Below are 22,451 nucleotides of genomic sequence, written 5' to 3'. Positions count from 1 at the left end.
AACTTATTGATGTCATTTTCCATTCCCTGCCAATATAAACTATTCTTAATTCTCTGGTAAGTTTTTAAGACCCATTCGTGGCCAGATGCAGGAGTTGAGTGATGCTCCTCAATGATCTTAGTTTTCTAATCAAATGAATGACTTAAAACCATTCTTTGTTTGTAGCATAGAAACCCATTGTCTATTGAATACTTGCCCAATGTTGAGATTCTATAGCCATCTTGGACAGCTTGAATTACTTCTTTAGTTTTTCTCAGCAATCCACTCATCTTGCTCATTACTCATTCTGAGCTCATCCATCAATCTAAAGTATGGATATGAAATAGCAGTACATTCCATATCCATGTCTTCAATAGAAATAGGAGATTCATGCAATTGAGTTGTCTCTTGCACTCTAAAGAGTTCATCAACAACCACATTTTGAGGCCCTTGTTTGTATTGGATTTCATAGTCATACCCCAACAGTTTTGACACCCATTTCTGTTGGAAATGAGTATTGTCCTCTAGTTTAGGAAATATTTAAGATTGTTATGATCAATCTTGATAATAAAGTGTCATCCCTGAAGATAGTTTTGCCATTTGCCATTTCTTCACAACATGTACTATGGCAATCAACTCTATTTCATATGTTGAAAGAGCTTGATTTCTAGGACCTAGGGATTGGCTAGTGAAAGTTATAGGTCTCCATGATTGATGTACCACAACACCAATACCACATCCAGATGCATCACATTCTAACTCAAGAGTTTTAGAAAAATCTGGAAGAACAAGAACCTGTGGTGAAACCATGATAGGCTTGAGTTGTTCATAAACCAATGTAGCATCTGAATTCCACTCAAACCCATCATTCCTTGTGAGTTTGTACAAGGGTTGACATATCTTCCCATAGCTTGACATATCTTCCCATATCTTCCCATATCTTCTAAGTTCACCAAGATCTGGTGATATCCAGACCTTAGATCCAACTTAGAGATGTACTATGCCCCATGTAATTCATCTAGGAAGTCATCTATCAAGGGAATGGGATACTTGTCCTTGACAGTGAGTGAATTGAGCTCCCTATAGTTTATGCACATCCTTATGTGCCTTCCTTCTTTTTTACCAATAAGATAGGGAATGAGAAAGGGTTATAGCTCTGTTTAATAAATCATGCATCAAGCAAATCCTGAACTACCTTTTCAATTTCACTTTTCTGCAATGAACCATAATGATATTGCCTAATGTTGGGTGGTTTAGCTCCATGTATCAGTGGAATGTGTTGATCATGTACCCTGTGCGAAGGTAACTTAGTGGGCAAGGCAAAAATCTCATCAAATTTCCTAAGCAAACTCTGAAGTTATTCTAAGTTAATTCACAAGCCTCAATTTTTCTCCCTTCCATGGAATAGAGAAACATACCTAATTGGAGTTAAAGATCTCCATATCTAGGTGCTGCAATGACACCTCATGAATGGTATGCTCAGGGGTGACCTTATGAGCTAATTTATAAGTGTGTTTGTCTTTGGGGAACTCCATTGTGAGCCCTACAGTACATGACTCATTGTGGATAGCCACTGCACTCCCAACACTACATCGCAACCCCTAGTGGTAGTGAATACAGAACCACATTGCAATTATACCCTCCCAAAGAAAGAGCAACCAAAAGATTTAGTAGAGTAAACCTGATATCCCCACTGTTTGAAAAGCTTGGAATTAAAAAAGTTATGTGTGCTGCCAGAGTCCAAGAGGATTTTAATACACTATCCATTGATTTGACCTTCTACTTTTATGGTTTTGGAAGTTTGCCTTCCATTAGTGCCATAAAATGCACAGGCACTAAGCTTTATGTTGTGTTTGTACCATACTTAACCAATCCCGAAACTGCTGAGCACCGGTCAACGTTATACCGTTAAGGACCCAGAAGAGTTTCCCTCCAACCAAGAGGCCAATCATAGCGCGACACGTGTCGACATCAGAAGCCAATCATAGCGCGACATGTGTCAACATCAGAAGCCAATCACAACACGACACGTGTTAATATCAAAACAAAGCTAGAAACTCTCTTCTTTAAAAGGAGATCATTCTCCCACAATATTTTCTAATGTCATTTGTACTAAATCATTCACTAATACTCACTAAAGGAGAGCTTGAACCTATGTACTTGTGTAAACCCTTCATAATTAATGAGAATTCCTCTACTCCGTGGACGTAGCCAATCTGGGTGAACCACAATACATCTTGTGTTTGCTTCCCTGTCTCTATCCATTTGCATACTTATCCACACTAGTGACCGGAGCAATCTAGCGACGGTCACAAACTTGACACTTTCTGTTGTACCAAAGTCCTCACTGATTTTGTGCATCAACATTTGGCGCTGTCTGTGGGAACGACACTTATTCCCACTCTCTTCAGCTTTGTCAAGTTGGTTTCCACCATTCGTACACTCTCTTTTGACCAGGCATCCCTCTCCAACATGGGGAGCGAAGGAAGCCACATCACACAAAATGACACCCCTCTTGCACCTAGTGTTAAGCAACGAAAGAATGAAGGAAAGAGGGTTGCTCTTCAAGCTAAAGTCGATGAGCTAGAAGCTCAGAACAACAAGATAGCAATGAAGAATGAGGTCCTCCAGGAGTAGTATGAAAAGCTCTTTGAGACGCTCCACGAAACTAAGCGTACTCAAACACACGAGCTCGTTGCCCCTGTGGACATCAACCATCATCTGGGTGCCCCCCAACACGGAGGGTCACCTTCCTTCGACATGGGTATCCCTAATGAGGAACGAGCTAATCATCAAAAAATTGATCAACATGAGACTTCTCTCAACCCAGCTGCTTCGACCCGAAGCAGGAGAAGTGGAAGAAAACACCTCCTTGCAGAAGGGTTGGAAGGATCGAAAGCCGTTTATCGTGACTGCCGAGACTTCCTAAAGTAACGTCGAGATAATCCCCTCCACATATGCTCAAAGATCAATGACCCAAGGGTTTCTGAAAGACTTGATCCCCTCCCACAACCCAGGCCAGCTGCCAATCTAGGGAAGGAACGACATGTCCCAGAGGAACATGAAGGTATAAGGGACTCTGAGTTATTCCGACAGACTCGCCCTAGAAGTCAGTACGGCAAGTCCAAGGAAAAACCACACGCCCTTGCTCAAACTTTCCTACATCCAAGAGGCGATGGAGACTTACGAAAGAAAATTCCAGTGGAACATGACTCCACTCAGGACCCCCTTGTCCTACAACTCCTTGAGGAAGTAAACAAGTTGAAGGCCAAACGTCAGGCCAAGATACCTGACTGGAAACAACCCAGGCCTGACCTTCTCACAAGGAGGATCCTCGACACCCCTTTCAAGCGAAGACAAAACAAAAGCTTGGTTTACAACTCAATACTGGAAAGGATGACCCAATTGAACACCTTAACCACTTTGAGTTCACCATGGCATATCGAATGCACACCGACGAATAGCGATGTCTTCTTTCCCCTCCACCCTCTCTGGCGAAGCTCTAAACTGGTATTGCCGTTTTCCACCTGAGACAGTAGACTCATTTGAGGAACTGAGGAAACTGTTTGTCTCTCAACACATCTTCCAAACCGATCGCTTACATTCTGTAGATGACTTGTACACTATTCACCAGAAGCTGGACGAGTCGCTATGAGAGTATGTCGGTCGCTTCAGCCATGAGTATTCTGGCTGCGGGGAGGCAGATGACAAGACCGCCCTCAATGTTTTCACGGCAGGCCTACGTGATTGTTTCTTCAAGTACATGATCAATGCCAACACTTGGAAGACTTACTCTGAGATGATGGCATAGGCTTACAACCATGCCTCCGTAAAGGCAATGACATATCAAGGGAAACCCCCCATAGCCACCCCTTATCAGTAAGTAGGGAGTGGAAGCTAAATCTAACCAAATAAGAAGACATCGACCTTCCAAACGGCAGCGGTGCCTCATCCTGCCTTACTTAATACTTTGCCAAGTCAACAAACATATCAATCTCAGGGTAAAAGGAAAGATTTCCATCGTCACCAATCTCATTTTAGTAAAAGGAGTAAAGGACACTACCATGATAACCAATGGTATCGCCATGATAATCCCCGACCCCAGGCAGTCAACATAGTAGGTCAAGCACGTGTCAGGGCAACCCCTACCCTGAGGTATGAGGCATACACACCTTTGAATGTGATATATTCCATAAGTGGTGGCACACCCATATCTAAATCTTCCAACAGGGCCATGAAAAATAGTGAACGAGTTTTAAGGTCTGGCCACCAAGTGTTTCACGTGGAAGACATCAGGGAAGGCAAGTATCAAAAGCCTAACTGGGATCCAATATGTTTCTACCTTTAGGAAGAAAGAGGTATCATCTACCCTCACAATGACCCACTGATCGTGGAAGCTCACATAGCCAACTTTGAAGTACGACGAATCCTGGTAGACACGGGGGCTTCGGTCAATATCATGTTTGCTGAAGCTTTCAGGGTACTTAATGTAGCTGAACATTTGCTCGATAGCTCAATTTCCCCTCTGATAAGCTTCTCCAGTGATATCGTGCAACCTTTGGGGAGCATACATTTACCTTTCACCATTGGTATAGGCCCTTACACAGCTACCATTACCACTAACTTCCTGGTGGTTGATTGCCCAACGGTATACAATGTCATCTTCGGACGCACAGGCATCAATGATCTCAAGGCCATGGTATCCACACATATGTTGTTGATGAAATTTCCAACCTCATATGGCAATGGTTACATCAGAGGAGATAAACTTAGTGCACGATCAAGTTACAACACTTCGGTCAAGCAACAGCACCTTCTTATGCCCAAGGAAACCCTTTCTATACATGACCAAGTCATAAAGACTAACCCAGACAAAGCCAACTTGGATCTTCACGGTGGCAACAGTCTACCTGACGATCCTCGAGATGACTCTTTCACCTAGCAAGCACAACCCGCTGAAGAGTTGGAAAATGTCTCTATCTCAAAAGATTATCTGGATCACATGGTGAATATTGGCACCACCTTGTCACCACTCATTTGGTTGGCATTGATCTCTTTTTTGCAAGAGAACACTGAGGTCTTCGCCTGGTCATACGAGGACATGCTAGGTATCTCTCCCGATATCATCTGTCATCGCTTAAGTATTGACCCCAAGACCAAGCCAGTGAGACAGAAGCGTAGATCTTATGACGCTGAATAGTATGAGGCAATGAAGGCAGAAGTTGAAAAACTCAAAGGCATATGTTTTGTCCGCGAAGTCAATTATCCAACGTGGGTAGCAAATGTTGTCCTTGTTAAGAAGAATCCGACCAAGGAAAGTCTCATGCTCCAAAAGGTCTTGTGGAGAATATGTGTCGATTACACCGACCTAAACAAATGATGCCCGAAGGATAGCTTTCCTCTTCCTCTCATAGACAGACTTATAAACTCTACGACAGGGTGTGAACTCCTGAGCTTCATGGATGCTTACTCATGATACAACCAAATCCTCATGAACCCTTCGAACCAAGAACACACAGCCTTCACTACTGATAGGGGACTATATTGCTATAAAGTCATGCCCTTCGGCCTAAAGAATTCAGAAGCGACTTATCAAAGACTGGTCAATTCAATGTTCGCCGAACAGATTGGGAAGAGCATGGAAGTTTACGTTGATGATATGCTAGTCAAGAGCAAACATGCTAACCAACATATCACAAACCTATATGAAACTTTCATCATTCTGAAGAGGTATCGAATGAGGTTGAACCCTAACAAATGTGCCTTCGGCGTACGCTCTGGCAAATTCTTAGGCTTCATGATAAGCCAACGAGGCATTGAGGCTAATCCCGAGAAGATCAAAGCAATCATCGACATGAAGGAACTATTGGTATTCAAAGTTTACTAACTCAATACCAAAAATATGTAGGTGATAAGTTTTCTAACTTTATCACACATCTCACTATCACTCTTAATATAATTGGACAAGGGCAAAAAAAGAAGTAAATGAAGAAGCAAACTTTTTGTATTGGACAAACTGCACGGCAAACAAGCAAAACACTTTGATATATTTAATAAGAGTTTTCAAACTCAATTGCTTACAAGCTGAAATGGAAATGGGATTCTGATGGTTTTTTCTAAAGCCTTACAAGAGGCTTAATTATACATGCAAAAGTTACAAACCACTCAAGTGCTTTTTAATAAAAAAATACACACACACATGCAATCAATGATGGTGTTTACCATCTTTTAATAAACAAACATCACAACCTTTCGGCTAGTAGCTCACACTTTCTGAAAAGTGTTCCAACAATTTCTGAAAAGTGTTCCATCACTTTCTGAAAAGTGTTCCACCACTTTCGACCACTGTATTTGATTTAAACTTCCAACACGCCTTCTCAAATCAAAATACCTTCATGCCTAGCATTTCACGCAACAATCGAAATGATTCAACTGGCAGTGGCTTTGTGAAGATGTTAGCTACTTGTTCATTCGTGTGACAATAGACAAGTTCAATTGTCTTTTGCTTCACGTTGTCCCTCAGAAAATGGAACCTGGTATCAATATATTTGCTCCTTCCATGTTGGACTGGATTCCTAGCAAGCTTGATAGTTGAGATGTTATCCACATGAATCACAGTCGATTCCACTTGTGGATGACACATTGACTTCAACAGATTTCTTAACCAAATTGCCTCACACACAGTTGAGGCTACAGCAACGTATTCAGCTTCACACAATGACAAAGCAATAATTGATTGCTTCTTTGAAGTCCATGAGAAAGTTGTTGATCCTAGAAAAAACACATAGCCAGTTGTGCTTTTCCTTTCATCTTGGTCACTTCCCCAATCACTATTTGAATAACCAAATAATTTTGCATCTTCACCAAAATTATAAAACAGACCATAGTTTAGAGTACCTCTTATGTACCTCAAAATTCTCTTGGCAGCCAGCCAATGAGACTCCTTTGGTGTTTCCATGTACCGACTCACGAGTCCAACACCATAAACTATATCAGGTCTTGTGATTGTAAGGTACCTTAGGCTTCCAACCAAGCTTTTGTACACGGTTGAGTTTACAAACTCACCTTCTCCTTCCTTGGACAGCTTCAATCCAGTTGCAACTGGAGTGTTGACAATATTGCACTTGTCCATATTGAATTTCTCCAATATATCTCTCATGTACTTTTGTTGAGAGATGTAGATACCATCACTTTCTTGCTTCACCTCTATGCCAAGAAAATATGACATTAATCCATTGTCAGTCATCTCGAATTCACTGAACATGGATTGCTTGAACTCACAGAACATTGCTTCATTGTTTCATGTAAACAACAAGTCATCTACATAGAGACAAATAATTAAGAACTCCCATTTGGTACCATTCTTCATGTAAACTGAATGCTCGTATGGATATTTCTGAAATCCATTTTGGTGAAGGTAGTTATCAATCCTTGAGTTCCAAGCTCGTGGTGCTTGCTTGAGGCCATACAAAGCCTTATTCAAACGATACACCTTTTCTTCTTCTCCTTGTACTTGAAAGCCTTCTAGTTGTTCCACGTACATTTCTTCCTCAAGTACTCCATTGAGGAAGGCTGACTTGACATCTAGTTGATAAATTTTCCATTTATGATGAGCGGCAAGAGAGATTAGCAATCTTGCCGTGTCAAGTCTTACAACTGGAGCATAGACTTCATCATAGTCCACTCCATACTTTTGTTTGTAGCCCTTTGCTACAAGCCTTGATTTGTACCGATCCACACTCCCATCTGCAGTGCATTTGATCTTGTACACCCACTTGACAGTAATAGCCTTCTGATTTGGTGGGAGCTTTGTCAACTCCCAAGTGTCATTCTTCTCGATGGCATGGATTTCTTCCTTCATGGCTATTCTTCAACGATTTTCTTCTACAACTTTATTGAATGAGAGAGGCTCGTGGTCTATATACAAGCAGAAAAGGTTGGTTTATTCTTCTTCTTCTTCTTATTCTTGTCCATATATATTGGTGAGACTTCTTAGCCTCACTGGAGTTGAGGAGCTGCTTTCTTCACTGGATGTAGAGCCACTCCTTGCATGTCTGTGCAATGGAGTTGTTGTGATTGTTTGAGCAGGCTGTTGCTCGACAGGTGATACAACTTCTGGTTCTTCAAAATCAATGGAGACGATATTCTCTTTATTGACTTCTTTGTTGTTCCACTTCCATGCATCTTCCTCACTGAAGATGACATCTCTACTAACCACTAGTTTACCAGTTAGTGGGTTGTAGAGTTTGTATGCCTTGGACTCTTCACTATAGCCCACAAACACACATTCTTCACCTCGATCATCAAGCTTCCTCATCTTGGCTTCTAGAACTTGAGCATATGCAACACACCCAAAAACTCTTAGGTGTGCAACATTCGGCTTGTATCCACTCCAAGCCTCTTGTGGTGTCATCCTCTTGACATTCTTTGTTGGACATCAATTCAACAAATAAATCGAACAAGCTACAGCTTCTGCCCACAATTCTTTTGGCAAATTCTTCTCTTTAAGCATGGACCTTGTCGTGTCAATGATGGTTCGATTCTTTCTTTCGGTTATCCCATGTTGTTGTGAGGTATAGGCAGCAGTCAGTTGATACCTAATTCCTTGCTCCTTGCAATATGCTTGGAAAGCATTGGAAGTGTACTCTCCACCTCTATCTGATCTCACAGCCACAAGCTTGTGGTTACTTTTAGCTTCTGTGAGTGCCTTGAACTCCTTGAAGACTCTTAAGGCAGCCAACTTCTCCTTGAGAAAATAAACTTAAGTCTTCCTACTAAAATCATCAATGAAGTTAATAAAATACCTATTACCTTCATAAGACATGGGATCCAATGGACCACATATATCCGTGTATACCAACTGCAGTGGTGCCTTTACTCTCCATGTATCACCAACAGGGAACGATAGTCGTGCTTGTTTGCCAAGCACACAACCTTCACATACTTGGTGTGTGGCTTCAATCTGGGGTAGACCATGAACCATTTCTCCACTTGACAATAACTTTAGGCCATTGAAATGAAGATGGCCAAACCGAAGATGCCATTTCCATGATTCATCTTCCATCACACCAATGTTGCAGCTTCCAATCTTTGTGTTCAACTTCAACGGGAACATTCGGTTCTTTGACATTTGAACACGTGCAATAAGCTTTCTCCTTGCATTCTTGAGAGTGAAAATCCTATTCTCCATATGTATAACATACCATTTCTGAAGCAGTTGACCAATGCTCAGAATGTTGCTCTTCATACCTGGTATGTAGTAGGTATCGGAGATGTATTCTTCTCTACCATCCTTCTAGATGATTTTGATCTTTCCTTTGCCTTCAACTAGCAACTTTGAGGAGTCACCAAGACTCACAAATCCATAAGGCCCATTTTTGAGTTTGGCAAAAAACTCTTTCTTTCCACACATGTGGTTGCTTGCACCAGAGTCCAAATACCAAACAACTTGTTGATTCCTGGAATCATGGTTTGCTAGTAAGACTGTAAATTCCTCACCAGTATTTCTACTTGATTCTGCCATGTTGACATGCTCACCATTTTTATATGAACATTCATTGGCATAATGTCCATATTGCTTGCAACTGTGACACTGGATATGCTCCTTTCCTCGAGCAGTTCTCCACTCTTGAGACTGACCTCGATTGTTCATATAGCCTCGACCTCTTCTTCGGCCTCGTCCTCGGCTACGGTTGGATGAACTCCCACGACGTGAGTTCCACTGCCCACAACCTCTATTTGGTTTATCAATATTCAACTTTGACTCCAAAGCTTGCTCTAGCGTTGTAGGGCTTGCATTCTTTTGAATGCGTTGTTCATGAACTAGGAGGGATCCTAGTAGTTCCTCTGCACTCATCGTCTCCAAATTCTTGGATTCCTCAATGGCAGTCACCACATGCTCAAAGTTGGATGTGAGTGACCGAAGGATTTTCTCCATGATACGAACATCGTCAAGCCTCTCGCCATTCTTTTTCATTTGATTCACAATTACAAGTAGTCGAGAGTAGTAGTCTAAAATGTTTTCTCCTTCTTTCATATGAGTAGCCTCAAAATCTGCTCTTAATTATTGAAGCCGAACTTTTTTTACTCGATCTACTCCTTGGCAAATTATGCTTAAAGTGTCCCAAACTTGCTTGCTGGTTGTTGCTTTTGCAATCTTCTCGAACGTTGAATCTTCTAATCCTTGATATAGAAGATACATCGCCATCTTGTCCTTCTTTCGTAAGTTCTTAAGAGTATTCCTTTGATCTACAGTGTAGGCAGCTTCTTGCTCAGTAGTGGGTTCCTTATACCCATTACTGACAACTTCTCATAGGTCATGTGATCCAAACAATGCTTTGAACTGGATGCACCATCTTTCATAATTTTCTTTCTTCAATGTGGGAACCTGGAGCTGCACTAAGTTAAATGCCATAGCTACTGCACTTGCCAGAAAGGTAATCTGGCTCTGATACCAATTGTTGGTATTCAAAGTTTACTAACTCAATACCAAAAATATGTGGGCGATAAGTTTTCTAACTTTATCATACCTCTCACTATCACTCTCAATACAATTGGATAAGTAAAAAAAAAGTAAATGAAGAAGCAAACTTTTTGTGTTGGACAAACTGCACGGCAAACAAGCAAAAGACTTTGATATATTTAATAAGAGTTTTCAAACTCAATTGCTTACAAGCTTAAATGGAAATGAGATTCTGATGGTTTTTCTAAATCCTTACAAGAGGCTTAATTATACATGCAAAAGTTACAAACCACTCAAGTGTTTTTTAATAAAAAAAAATACACACACACATGCAATCAATAATGGTGTTTACCATCTTTTAATAAACAAACATCACAACCTTTCGGCTAGTAGCTCACACTTTCTGAAAAGTGTTCCATCACTTTCTGAAAAATGTTCCACCACTTTCGGCCATTGTATTTGATTTGAACTTCCAACATGAACCGGTAACTTCAAAAGACATCCAGAGCCTTACTGGTAAGGTGGCAGCCTTAACTAGGTTCATCTCTAAAGCCACAGACAGATGTGCTCCTTTTTTTCAAAGCACTTAAGGGAAGTAAAAAGTACATTACATGGACTGATGAATATGCTGAGGCATTCAAGAACCTCAAAGACTACATGAGTAAAGCCACTCTGCTCTTCAAACCTGAGGTTGGTGACACTCTCATTATTTATCTGTCGGTATCGGCTTCAGCAGTAAGTTCCGTTCTCATTCGAAATGATGGTAATATCGAACGGCCTGTCTACTACGCTAACAAGGCCTTAAGATGCGAAGACACGATACTCCAACATTGAGAAATTGGCTCTAGCATTGGTCATGCCTGCTCGAAAACTTCGTCTTTACTTCCAAACACACTTCATCATCGTGCTTACCAATCATCCTCTTTAACAGATACTCCAAAGTCTTGACACTTCCGGGTGAATGATCAAATGGGTGATAGCATTGGGTGAGTTTGACATCTCCTACCAACCATAACCAGCTAAGAAGGGCCAAGCAGTGGCAGACTTCATCGCCGACTTCACATATCATGTTAACATTGTTTCTATGCCTAAAGAAGTGGTTTCATTACCCTCGGAAGCTCAAAAAGTAGAACTAACAGCCCCAGCATGGAGTCTATATGTTGATGGCTCGTCCAACCAACAGGGTTGTGGAGTAGAACTAGTCCTTACGACCCTTGACAAAGTGGCGATGGAGTATGCTCTTCATTTCAAATGCAAGGCATCGAACAATGAGGCCGAATATGAAGCCCTCCTAGCAGGCTTACGTTTGGCCAAACACATTGAGGTTAAACAAATTGATATCTTCAGTGATTCCCAATTGGTGGTTAACCAGGTCACCAACAACTTTGATGCTAAGGATAGCTCCATGGCAGTATATCTGGCACAAACACAATTGTTGCTCAAGCACTTCCATTACTAGATCACCCAAATTCCTCGAGCGGCAAACAGTCATGCAAATGCTTTAGCTTGTCTCACCTCAACAGTGGAAGACAAGATTGGGAGAAAAATTCAGGTCGAATTGTTGGTAGCACCAAGCACAATGGCTGGGGAAATGTGCAACTTACAACAGGGGGATAGTTGGATTACCCCGATTTATAGATTCCTTGCTCATGGCACCCTTCCAAATGACAAAGTCCAAGCTAAGCAGATTCGATACAAGGCTACCTGTTACTTGATTATTAATGACCAACTCTACAAGCGGGGTTTTAACCTACCATACCTAAGATGCCTTACGCCCGCAGAGGCGGAAACTGTCATTCGGGAAATACATGAAAGAGTCTGCGGAGATCATGCTGGATCTTGATCCCTAGCACACAAGGCTTTTCGCCAAGGATATTACTGGCCAATACTCCACCAAGATGCCATCAGACTATCCCGCTCATGTGATAAGTGTCAACGCTACGTAACTATTCCTCACTCCCCTCCCGAGCTGCTCACTCCTATGATCAGCCATTGGCTCTTCGCCCAATGGAGACTTGATTTGATCGGCCTAATGCCTGTAGGGAAGGGCAAGGTTCACTATGCAATTGTTGCAGTTGACTACTTCATAAAGTGATCATTGGCAACCATTACTGAGGCAAAAATAGAAGACTTCGTATGGAAGAACATCATTTGCAGATTTGACATTCCCAATGCGATAGTCACTGACAACGGGCGACAGTTCGACAACAATAAGTTCAGGATGTTCTGCTATAAGTTTAACATCAACTTATGTTTTGCCTCCCCAGCTAATCCCCAGTCTAATTGGCAAGTTAAAGCCATCAACAAAATAATCAAGCGAACTTTGAAAACCAGCTTAGACAAGGCTAAAGGTTGTTGGCCAGAATTTGTACCCCAAGTTCTTTGGTCATATCGCATTTCATATCAGACATCAACAGGAGAAACCCTATTATCACTGGCCTTTGGTACAGAGGCAATTGTCCCAATTGAGCTTGAGCAAGCAACGTTCTGAGTCCAGAACTACGTGCAAAGTAAAAATGACAAACAACTTACCCTCAACTTAGATCTAGTTGAGGAACACAGAAACCAGGCTTACTTGAGGAATGTCACCTACAAGCAGCGCATCTCCAACTACTATGACTTAAGGGTCAAACCTCATTCTTTCAAAGTGGGAGATTGGGTATTGAAGAAAATATTACTCTGCGACAGAGTCCCGAGTGAAGGAACACGTAGTCCAAACTAGGATGGATCGTTTGAAGTTGTTGGCATCAGTCGTCCTGGCTCCTACAAGCTTATAAGTTCTGATGGCAAGACCCTTGGCCATCCATGAAATGTTGATCACTTGAAGTACTATTACAAGTAAACTCACATTGTACAAGTGTTAAGCTTCAGCCGTTCGACATCCTATGTAACGAAAACTATTTGGCATGAATTCAATAAAGAGGTGATTTAGACAACTCGGTCATAATCCTCTTACCTTCCTAGCAATGAAACACTCGGGTTCAAAGCTTCAACATGAATGCTTCCAACATGAAACAAAGTCTAAGTATATGTCAACAAGACTATCCAAATAAACGAATAACTTCACAGTATATTTGTTCAATCATACATTCCAACACATTCATACATAAGCCAACTGTGCTTTGAAAGGGTTCAACATACTTTGTGTCATTCGACACTTATTACAATGTGCCTAGACACCTTGCCCTTATTCTCACCAACCAGGTGATGAAATGTGAAGAAGGAACTCATCTTCATGCCATCAACCAGGTGATGAAATGTACAACCCGTACACTCCTTCATGCCACCAACCAGGTGATGAAATGTACAACCCGTACTCTAATATCATTTAGCAACTTGCCACTCATGCCACCAACCAGGTGAAGAAGGAACTCATCTTCATGCCACCAACCAAGTGATGAAATGTACAACCCTACTCTCCTTCATGTCACCAACCAGGTGATGAAATGTACAACCCGTACTCTAATATCATTTGGCAACTTGTCATTCATGCCACCAACTAGGTGAAAATGGAACGCATCCTCGTGCCACCAACCAGGTGATGAAATGTGATGAAAGGTGATGAATGAACTTACCTTCGTACCACCAACCAAGTGATGAAAGCAACTCACCATTCATTCCACTTACCAGAAGACGAGTGGTACAACTTGTACACGTGAACTCCTAGCATTCACAAATAATCAAAAACCCTCAAGCTAGACAACTCAACTAGGGGAGCACTTATGCCCAACAAGAGTTATAGTCACCAACAAAGTCTTATTGCAAGCCAACAACAAGTTCAGTGCATGGTATACAAAGATCAAGCTATTCAGCCCTGTTGCATCTGCTTCAGACATTTCTCCTCTATAACAATGCAAACACTACAACTCGTAGAAAGGCATATTTTATAATATATAATATGTGTTGGAATGATTATTTTGATAGGAAATTTTTATTATATCATGTGTAGGTAATTTTTACAAACAAATTATCGAAGCCATATCTTTTAGGAAACAACTCTATGGTAATATGAAAAGGAAAAAAAAGGCAAAGGATAACGAAATTGCCGAAAGTTTAAGAGGATCTCTTCATAAATTTTTCTCTACAAAGAATGAGTCAGTTGAAAATTTGAGAGAAAATAATGTTGGTGAAGAGTCACAAAATGTTATTGGGGAGTCTCATGATCATGAAAATAGTAGTGATTTAGAAGAAAATGTTGGTGATGAGTCTCAAGACCATGAAAATGGCGGTGATGTGAATTTAAATGTTGATGATGATCATATTGGTGTAGAGGAAAATATTGAATCTCCTAAACCTATTTTCCATTTAAACATTTATGATCCAAGAGTTTGGGGTGATCTTAATGCAGAAATGAAAGGCTTACTTGTAGAAAAGGGACCAATTCGAGAAACTAATATCATTTATCATAAGGACAAACTCTCTAGAAAATTTTCCTCACACTACTATGATCGAAAATTACCAACGGGTGAAATTTATGATAGGAAATGGCTCGTGTACTCAAAAGAGTTGGATAAAGTCTTTTGCTTTTGTTGTAAATTGTTTAAAACAATTGCCTCAAAAAGTGAGTTAGCAAAAGATGGAATTGGTGATTGGAGACATCTTGGTGTGAAGCTTGATCAACATGAAAAGAGTAAAGAGCATCTCATTAATTCGAGAACTTAGGTTGAGTTGAAAAGTAGATTGACAAAAAATCAGACAATTGATAAAGAATTTCAATTGCGAATCAAGAAAGAAACAAATCATTGGAAACAAGTTATTGCTGTTATGAAATGTCTTGCCATACGTAATTTAGCATTTTGTGGAACAAATAAAAGACCTTATGAAGACTCTAATGGCAATTTCTTAGGTTTACTTGAAATGATTGCGGAGTTTGATCCAATAATGCAAAAGCATTTTCGACTCATTGAGAATAAAGAGATTCATCACCACTATTTGAGCCAAAAAATCCAAAATGAGTTGATAGCTACTTTAGCTTCAAAAGTTAAAAACGCAATCATCAAAAAAGTAAAAGAAGCCAAATTTTTTTCTGTCATTCTTGATTGTACTCCTGATGCAAGTCATGTGGAACATATGACTTTAATTTTGAGATGTGTTGACTTGTCAAGTAGGTCAATATATATAAGGGAGTATTTCATAGAGTTTTTACGCAAGATGTCCTAAAGTCTCTTGATCTTGATCTTGATATTGATAATGTGAGGGGACAAGGTTATGATAATGGATCTAACGTGAAAGGGAAACACCAAGGTGTCCAGAAAAGATTGCTAGACATAAATCTCATAGCCTTTTACATGCCATGTGGTTCTCATTGTCTTAATTTAATAGTTTGTGATATGGCAAGTTCATGTCTTAAAGAAAAATCTTTTTCTGGAGCATGTCAATGCATATATATGGTGTTTTCCAACTCTACAAAGCGTTGGAATATTTTGCTTGAACATATTGATGATTTAACTTTGAAATCATTGTCAACTACTCGATGGGAAAGTCACATTGAAAGTGTTAAAGCAATTAAATCCCAAGTACCCCAAGTTAGAAATGCTTTGTTTACGTTGGTGGAAATTACTGAGAATCCCCAATTGAGTAGGGATGCAGGATGTTTAGCATCAGGAGAACTTTCTAGTTTTGATTTTGTATTAAGTTTGGTTATTTGATATGACATTTTGTTGAAGATTAACATGGTGAGCACAAAATTACAATCTGAAGACATGCTTCTTGATGTTGCTGTAAATGCATTGGAAGCACTTGTTACCTTTTTTGAAAACTACAGAGAAACTAGTTTCGCTTCTGCTATGCGTGATGCTAAAGAAATTGCACTTGATTCGGAAATTGACCCTGTTTTTCAAACTAAACATCATAGACCTAGAAAAAGACATCATGATGAAGTTGATGGTAATGAGAGGGAACAACAATCTGCTAAAGAATCATTTAGAACATATTATTTTCTTGTTATAGTGGATATTGCTCTTTCTCAACTGAAAAACAGGTTTGAACAGTTAAAGACTTTTGAATCTATTTTTGGCTTCTTGTTTGATGCACCAAAGTTAATTTCATTGGATGATCAACAGCTAAAAGAAAATTGCATGAATCTTGAAGCATATTTGAAACATGGAAATACCATGGATATAGATGGAGCCGACTTATGTTCTGAATTACAGGTGTTGCAAATGATGTTACCTAAAGAAGTATTTCTCTCTTATAACCCTTGGACATCCATGGAAATAGCAAACTTTGTAAAAGAAACTGATATGTGTCCTAATGTCTTGATTGCTTATCGTGTACTGTTGACTATACATGTGACTGTGGCATCTGCAGAAAGAAGTTTTTCAAAATTGAAATTATTAAAATCTTACTTGCGGACCACTATGACTCAAGATAGGCTAAATGGATTAGCAATCTTATGCATTGAAAAGGATGAGATTCAAGACTTGGAGTATGATGATATAATTGATGATTTTGCTTCAAAAAAATGCTAGAAGACAATTTCTTAAAGGTTGAAATTTCAAGGAGATTTGCTAGGAATGATTGTATTTTTTATTGTCGAGGTTTAGGTACTATGTCTCCCCGTTGTATATTTTCTCAAATAATATAATTTGGGCGTGAGGGCCTAGCCCCCCAGCTTCGACTGGTTCCAACCCTCGTTAAATTTTTTTTTTTAAACATATATTTCAGTATTAAAAAATGGCACATTTTGAGCTTTTGCACTGGGTATCCAAAAACTCAGGACCGGCCCTGGTTCAGACCCCAGCAAGAATCGTTGATCTGAACTTACGAGCGAAGTGCCGACGCCGCACTTTTAAGGCTTCACGAAAGAAGCCCAAGAGAGCTTAAGAATCCTTGAAAAGCTAGGTCGACCTAGTTAAAAGTCCTGCACTCGTTGTCAACTGCATTTATGGGTAACAGGAGTACTTTGGGAAGACTCGCAAAGAAAGAAAGGCGGCGTGCAAGAAGCCCTAATTGGTGTCGACTATTAACAAACCACTCCTAATTGACTCCAATATCTTAATGCCCTCGCACCAGTATTTAGAGGACGTCCACTCCCTTCACGGTGACACTCTTGTCTTCAAAGTCCAAATTTCCAACGCTATGGTCAGTCGCATATTGGTAGTATGAGATTAAATATTGAATTTTGATTTTATATGCAACTTAGCAATTTTTCACATATTACCCAAATTAGCTAATTTCGAGCCTAATTTTATTCATTACTGATTTCAAACCTAGTTTTAATTTGAAGTTTTTAAATCTAATTTTTAGTTGGAGTCTTATGTGTACATAAAAGAAAAGCTTTTATTGCATGTGTACGTATATATTCATGAATATGTTTGTGATCCTGATTATGTAGTAAGGTTTTCATATCTGTATACTTGCATTTTTGTACCTATAGCTTATCATTGTTCATGTATGGATAACAACTTCTTCGCATGTTGATGTACTGGTCTAGAGAGCTAGATTTATGTACCTACGCACTTCTACACACACACACACACACACACATATATATACATATATATATATACACACACACATGCGTATACCCTTTATTCAAAGGGTTCTCCATTTTTGGATAAAAATGGGGCTAGTTGTAGGGCTCACTCCATATTGAACTTGAATGATCTAAACCGTTATTTTGTAAGTCTCGATTCATAGATCATCTTTGTAGAAATTCAATTCAATCCGGAAACATTTGCCTATTTAATTATCATGATGGAATTTATTGTCTCTTATAGAATAAAGTGTTCGTCAATTTCTTTGAACTCAATTAGATATCTCAAATATTTCCGATTTGGCTAATATTTTTCAAAGATGATCAATGAGGTGCAACTTGAAAAATAGACGGTTCAGATTATTGAAGTTCAATGTGTTGTGAGCCTACAACTATTATGCATCCAGGTAAGATCAATTCCATTTTAATAACTAAATTCGTAAATGGCTCAACACATATTTTAGCATCTTATAGCCTCTATATTCCTATATGTGGTAGAAAAATGTTTGCGTCCATGAGAATTTTTGGTACGGTCTAGTAGTATTCCTTTTCACTTGTAAGTCAGAGGTTTTAGGTTAGATTCCGCCAAAGGAAAATTTGAACCACATTATTGTTAGCCCATTGTGAGACTAAACTCACCCTCTTCCCTTGTGTTAATATTATTGTTTGTTAAAATAAAAATGAATATTTTCAACCGTGGATTTTTATTAGACACAAAAGTCAAGGACAAAAATCACATTACATTGACTGTGGCTAAAATGTAAATCACCTCTGCACGTTTTATAAGTGTAACTCAAGGTAAGCATTTTTTATTGTGGACCAAAACTTTGGAAAATGATCTAACTTGGATGTATAATTGAGTTTATGCATTTTAATGGTTAAATTCATAGATGTCTCGACCACATATGGATTTAATATCATAGTATCTTTTAGCCTCTATATTGGTATTGTGGCAAAAAAAATGTGTACCTCCATGAGAACATTTGTAGATCAATGAATAATTTCAAATTGGTATTTATTAGATACCAGAAATTATAAGTCTATTCGTGAAAGTCCAAGTCAAGCTGAATAGTACTAATTAGTAATACAACTTGTGCATGATGTTTACTTATAACCAAGTGGCATGAAGGAACAAATGTGTATGTTTCATGCATGACTTGGAATAGTATTAGTCGTCGTTGGGAGATTTTGCATCACTTTGTCTTTATTTTTAATATGTATATATTAAGTCCTATTTTTATGGGAGTGCATTTTTGTTTACCATTCTCAAATTGTGATAGTGTTCACCATTTTATTCATTAATGTTAGTTGAGTTTAATTAAATTTTGAGATTGTATCTTTACACCACAGATCTTAAAATTCAAACTCATTTAATAATAATAAATAGAGTTATAAACATCACTGTTACTTGACCATGACTATGTGGAAAAAGAAAAACGGAACGTAAGGGCCAATGCAAGTTGATTGGCATGCGGACTTTGCAAGAATGGTGACCTCTGTCTATTAAGACGAAGACTTCGAGTTTAGGACGCAGACATCAAGTTGCGTGTATGATTTTTATTTATTTTATTTTAATTTTTTGGGGTTTTTGAACTTTAATCCTTGAAGAAGATTAAAATTTCATAAAAACATAGTATGAGATTGGATTGATTTTAGTCCTCTAATGTGTACTTAATTCAAATTTATATTATATTTTTGTTTTAATATTTAATAGATATCTTATTTAATATTATTACGTTAAAATTAAAATTATTTATTATTATACACATTTTAATTCATTATATTTATTTTACTTCCTCTAATTAGTGTACCTAAACGTCCATATCATAATATATTTTACTAAATTAGTGTACCGAAAAATTCCGTACCTAAATATATAATATTAAACTAGTGTATCGAAATGTCAATACCAAACTATATTATAATAAACTAGTGTACCGAAATGTCCGTACCTAAACATATTATACTAACCTAGTGTACCGAAATATCCGTACCTAAATATATTGTAATAAATTAGTGGCACGTAAGAAAATATGCAAAAACATGTGTACCGAAAAATCTTTACGAAAATATTTTCTTATATAAGATATTTATCATAATGAGAATTAAAATTTATAATATTTTCATGAAATTTAATTTATGAACACCATAAAATTATAAATAAAAAAGAGAGACATTTGATATGCTGACATTAAATAGAGTCTAGAGACTAAAATTAATTTTTAATCTTATATAAGACATTTTTCTAAACTTCATCTTATTTGAAGATTAAAATCTAATTTCGCAAAGACTTCAGTTTTTCTATTAAAAACAAGGACTTCCTTCAGTTTTCCAATTAGTGCCTGACATGCGATAACCAATACGGGTTTGTTGTCATGCATGATCTTTTTTCTCTTTTTTTCTTCTGTTTTTTTCAACTTACTTAGGACTTGTGGGCTATTTTTTACTCTCTCACGTTATATTTTTTTTTTTTTTCTCTCCTCTTCATTACAAATTGTTTCTTAAAAGTTTATTAATAAAACTTAACGGTTTCTTCATAAAATTTGATTGTTTCTTAATAAAAGTTGACTATTTCTTAAAGAAACAAAGTGATACTAAAAAAGTTGACTGATTTAAAACAATGTTTGATTGTTACATAATAAAAGTTGGCTGTTTCTAAAAGAAATTGATGGTTTTCTTAAAAAAAAAAAAAAAGGATGATTATTGAAAGTAAATTTAGGGATCAATTTATAATTTTTTTACATATCCACAATTTTCATATACATCAATATTTTATTATTTTGCATAAGAAGTTATTTATAAAAGAAGAAAATAAATCAAATCAAACCTTTGTCCACAAGATAAGAAAACCTAAACTAAATCAAATCAAATCAAATCTCTAATTACATCAAATCTCTAAAATACTTTCTTTTATGTTTTTCAGGAAAAACATATTGGACTTAGTTGCTTATTCTGATTGGATTGGACCGGTTGTCCCAAGAGACTCGATGTTCCACCACTGGGTGTAAGTGTGGAATCTAATCGCACTAAATCCCGTCTATCGTCAACTGAACCAATTTTTGTCGGCATGAGAATATTAAAACTGTTATTGAATGCCAATCACTGTTCTAAAAATCCTCCCAACAACAACAACAACAACAACAACAAAGCCTTTTCCCACTAAGTGGGGTCGGCTATATGAATCCTGGAACGCCATTGCGCTCGGTTTTGTGTCATGTCCTCCGTTAGATCCAAGTACTCTAAGTCTTTTCTTAGGGTCTCTTCCAAAGTTTTCCTAGGTCTTCCTCTACCCCTTCGGCCCCGAACCTCTGTTCCGTAGTCACATCTTCGAACCGGAGCGTCAGTAGGCCTTCTTTGCACATGTCCAAACCACCGTAACCGATTATCTCTCATCTTTCCTTCAACTTCGGCTACTCCTACTTTACCTCGGATATCCTCATTCACAATCTTCTCCTTTCTCGTGTGCCCACACATCCCACGAAACATCCCACGAAGCATCCTTATCTCCGCTACACCCATTTTGTGTACGTGTTGATGCTTCACCGCCCAACATTCTGTGCCATACAACATCGCTGGCCTTATTGCCGTCCTATAAAATTTTCCCTTGAGCTTCAGTGACCTACGACAATCACACAACACGCCGGATGCACTCTTACACTTCATCCATCCAGCTTGTATTCTATGGTTGAGATCTCCATCTAATTCTCCGTTCTCTTGCAAGATAGATCCTAGGTAGCGAAAACGGTCGCTTTTTGTGATCGTCGCTAGATTGCTCCGGTCATTAGTGTGGATAAGTATATAAATGGATAGAGATAGGAAAGCAAACATCAGATGTACGTGGTTCACCCATATTGGCTACGTCCATGAAATAGAGGAGTTCTCATTAATTGTGAAGGGTTTACACAAGTACATAGGTTCAAGCTATCTTTTAGTGAGTACAAGTGAATGATTTAGTACAAATGACATTAGGAAATATTGTGGGAGAATGATCTCGTAATCACGAAACTTCTAAGTTCCGGAGTGTGGTATCGTCTTGACTTGCCTTATCTGTCTCGTAGGTAGATGTGGCATCTTCTCTGGAAGTACTCTTCCTCCATCCAGGGGTGGTATCTTTAACTGGTGGAGATGCACAAGGTAATGTATCAATTTCACTTGAAGCTTACTTGTAGTTTCAGGCTTGGTCAAGCGCGATACAAACCATGTAGTAGGAGTCCTCCAAGTCGCCGAGCTAGGGGATCTGCTGAAAGAGGTGACAGACAAGGTAAGCAATCAGTCCCAGATCAGAACTTTGATTTCGAGTTCCGGCTGATTGTTCACATTCTCCCTATCTGGCAGGCAGCATGAAGGATAAAGAGAAGAAAAATGAGAAAATATGATATGGGATACTTTTGCTTTTGAAGAAGTAACTTTCCACAGGCTTATTCTTGAACTGGGCTGGAGGGTTTTCTGGTTTCCTCCAAAGTATAAGGCCGACTGAAGAATTTGAGGGTCAAAACAAGTCCATCAAATCTATAGTACGTTCGACCCTGCTGA

The 22,451-nt window shown here is 38.7% G+C and overlaps 1 protein-coding gene across 1 annotated transcript; it reads right to left on the bottom strand.

Annotated features, from left to right (window-relative positions):
• Window positions 1-9,274: 9,274 nt before the first annotated feature.
• LOC108174287 (uncharacterized) lies at window positions 9,275-9,955 on the bottom strand. Its single transcript, XM_017334983.2, has one exon. The coding sequence runs from the start codon at window positions 9,953-9,955 to the stop codon at window positions 9,275-9,277; it is 681 nt and encodes a 226-aa protein (XP_017190472.2).
• Between the last annotated feature and the right edge of the window lie 12,496 nt (window positions 9,956-22,451).

The sequence above is a fragment of the Malus domestica genome, chromosome 10 (assembly GCF_042453785.1).
Source record: "Malus domestica chromosome 10, GDT2T_hap1".
Classification (NCBI taxonomy): Eukaryota; Viridiplantae; Streptophyta; class Magnoliopsida; order Rosales; family Rosaceae; genus Malus; species Malus domestica.
The sequence above is the reverse complement of the archived record's forward strand: the minus strand, read 5'-3'. Positions and strand labels throughout refer to the sequence as shown.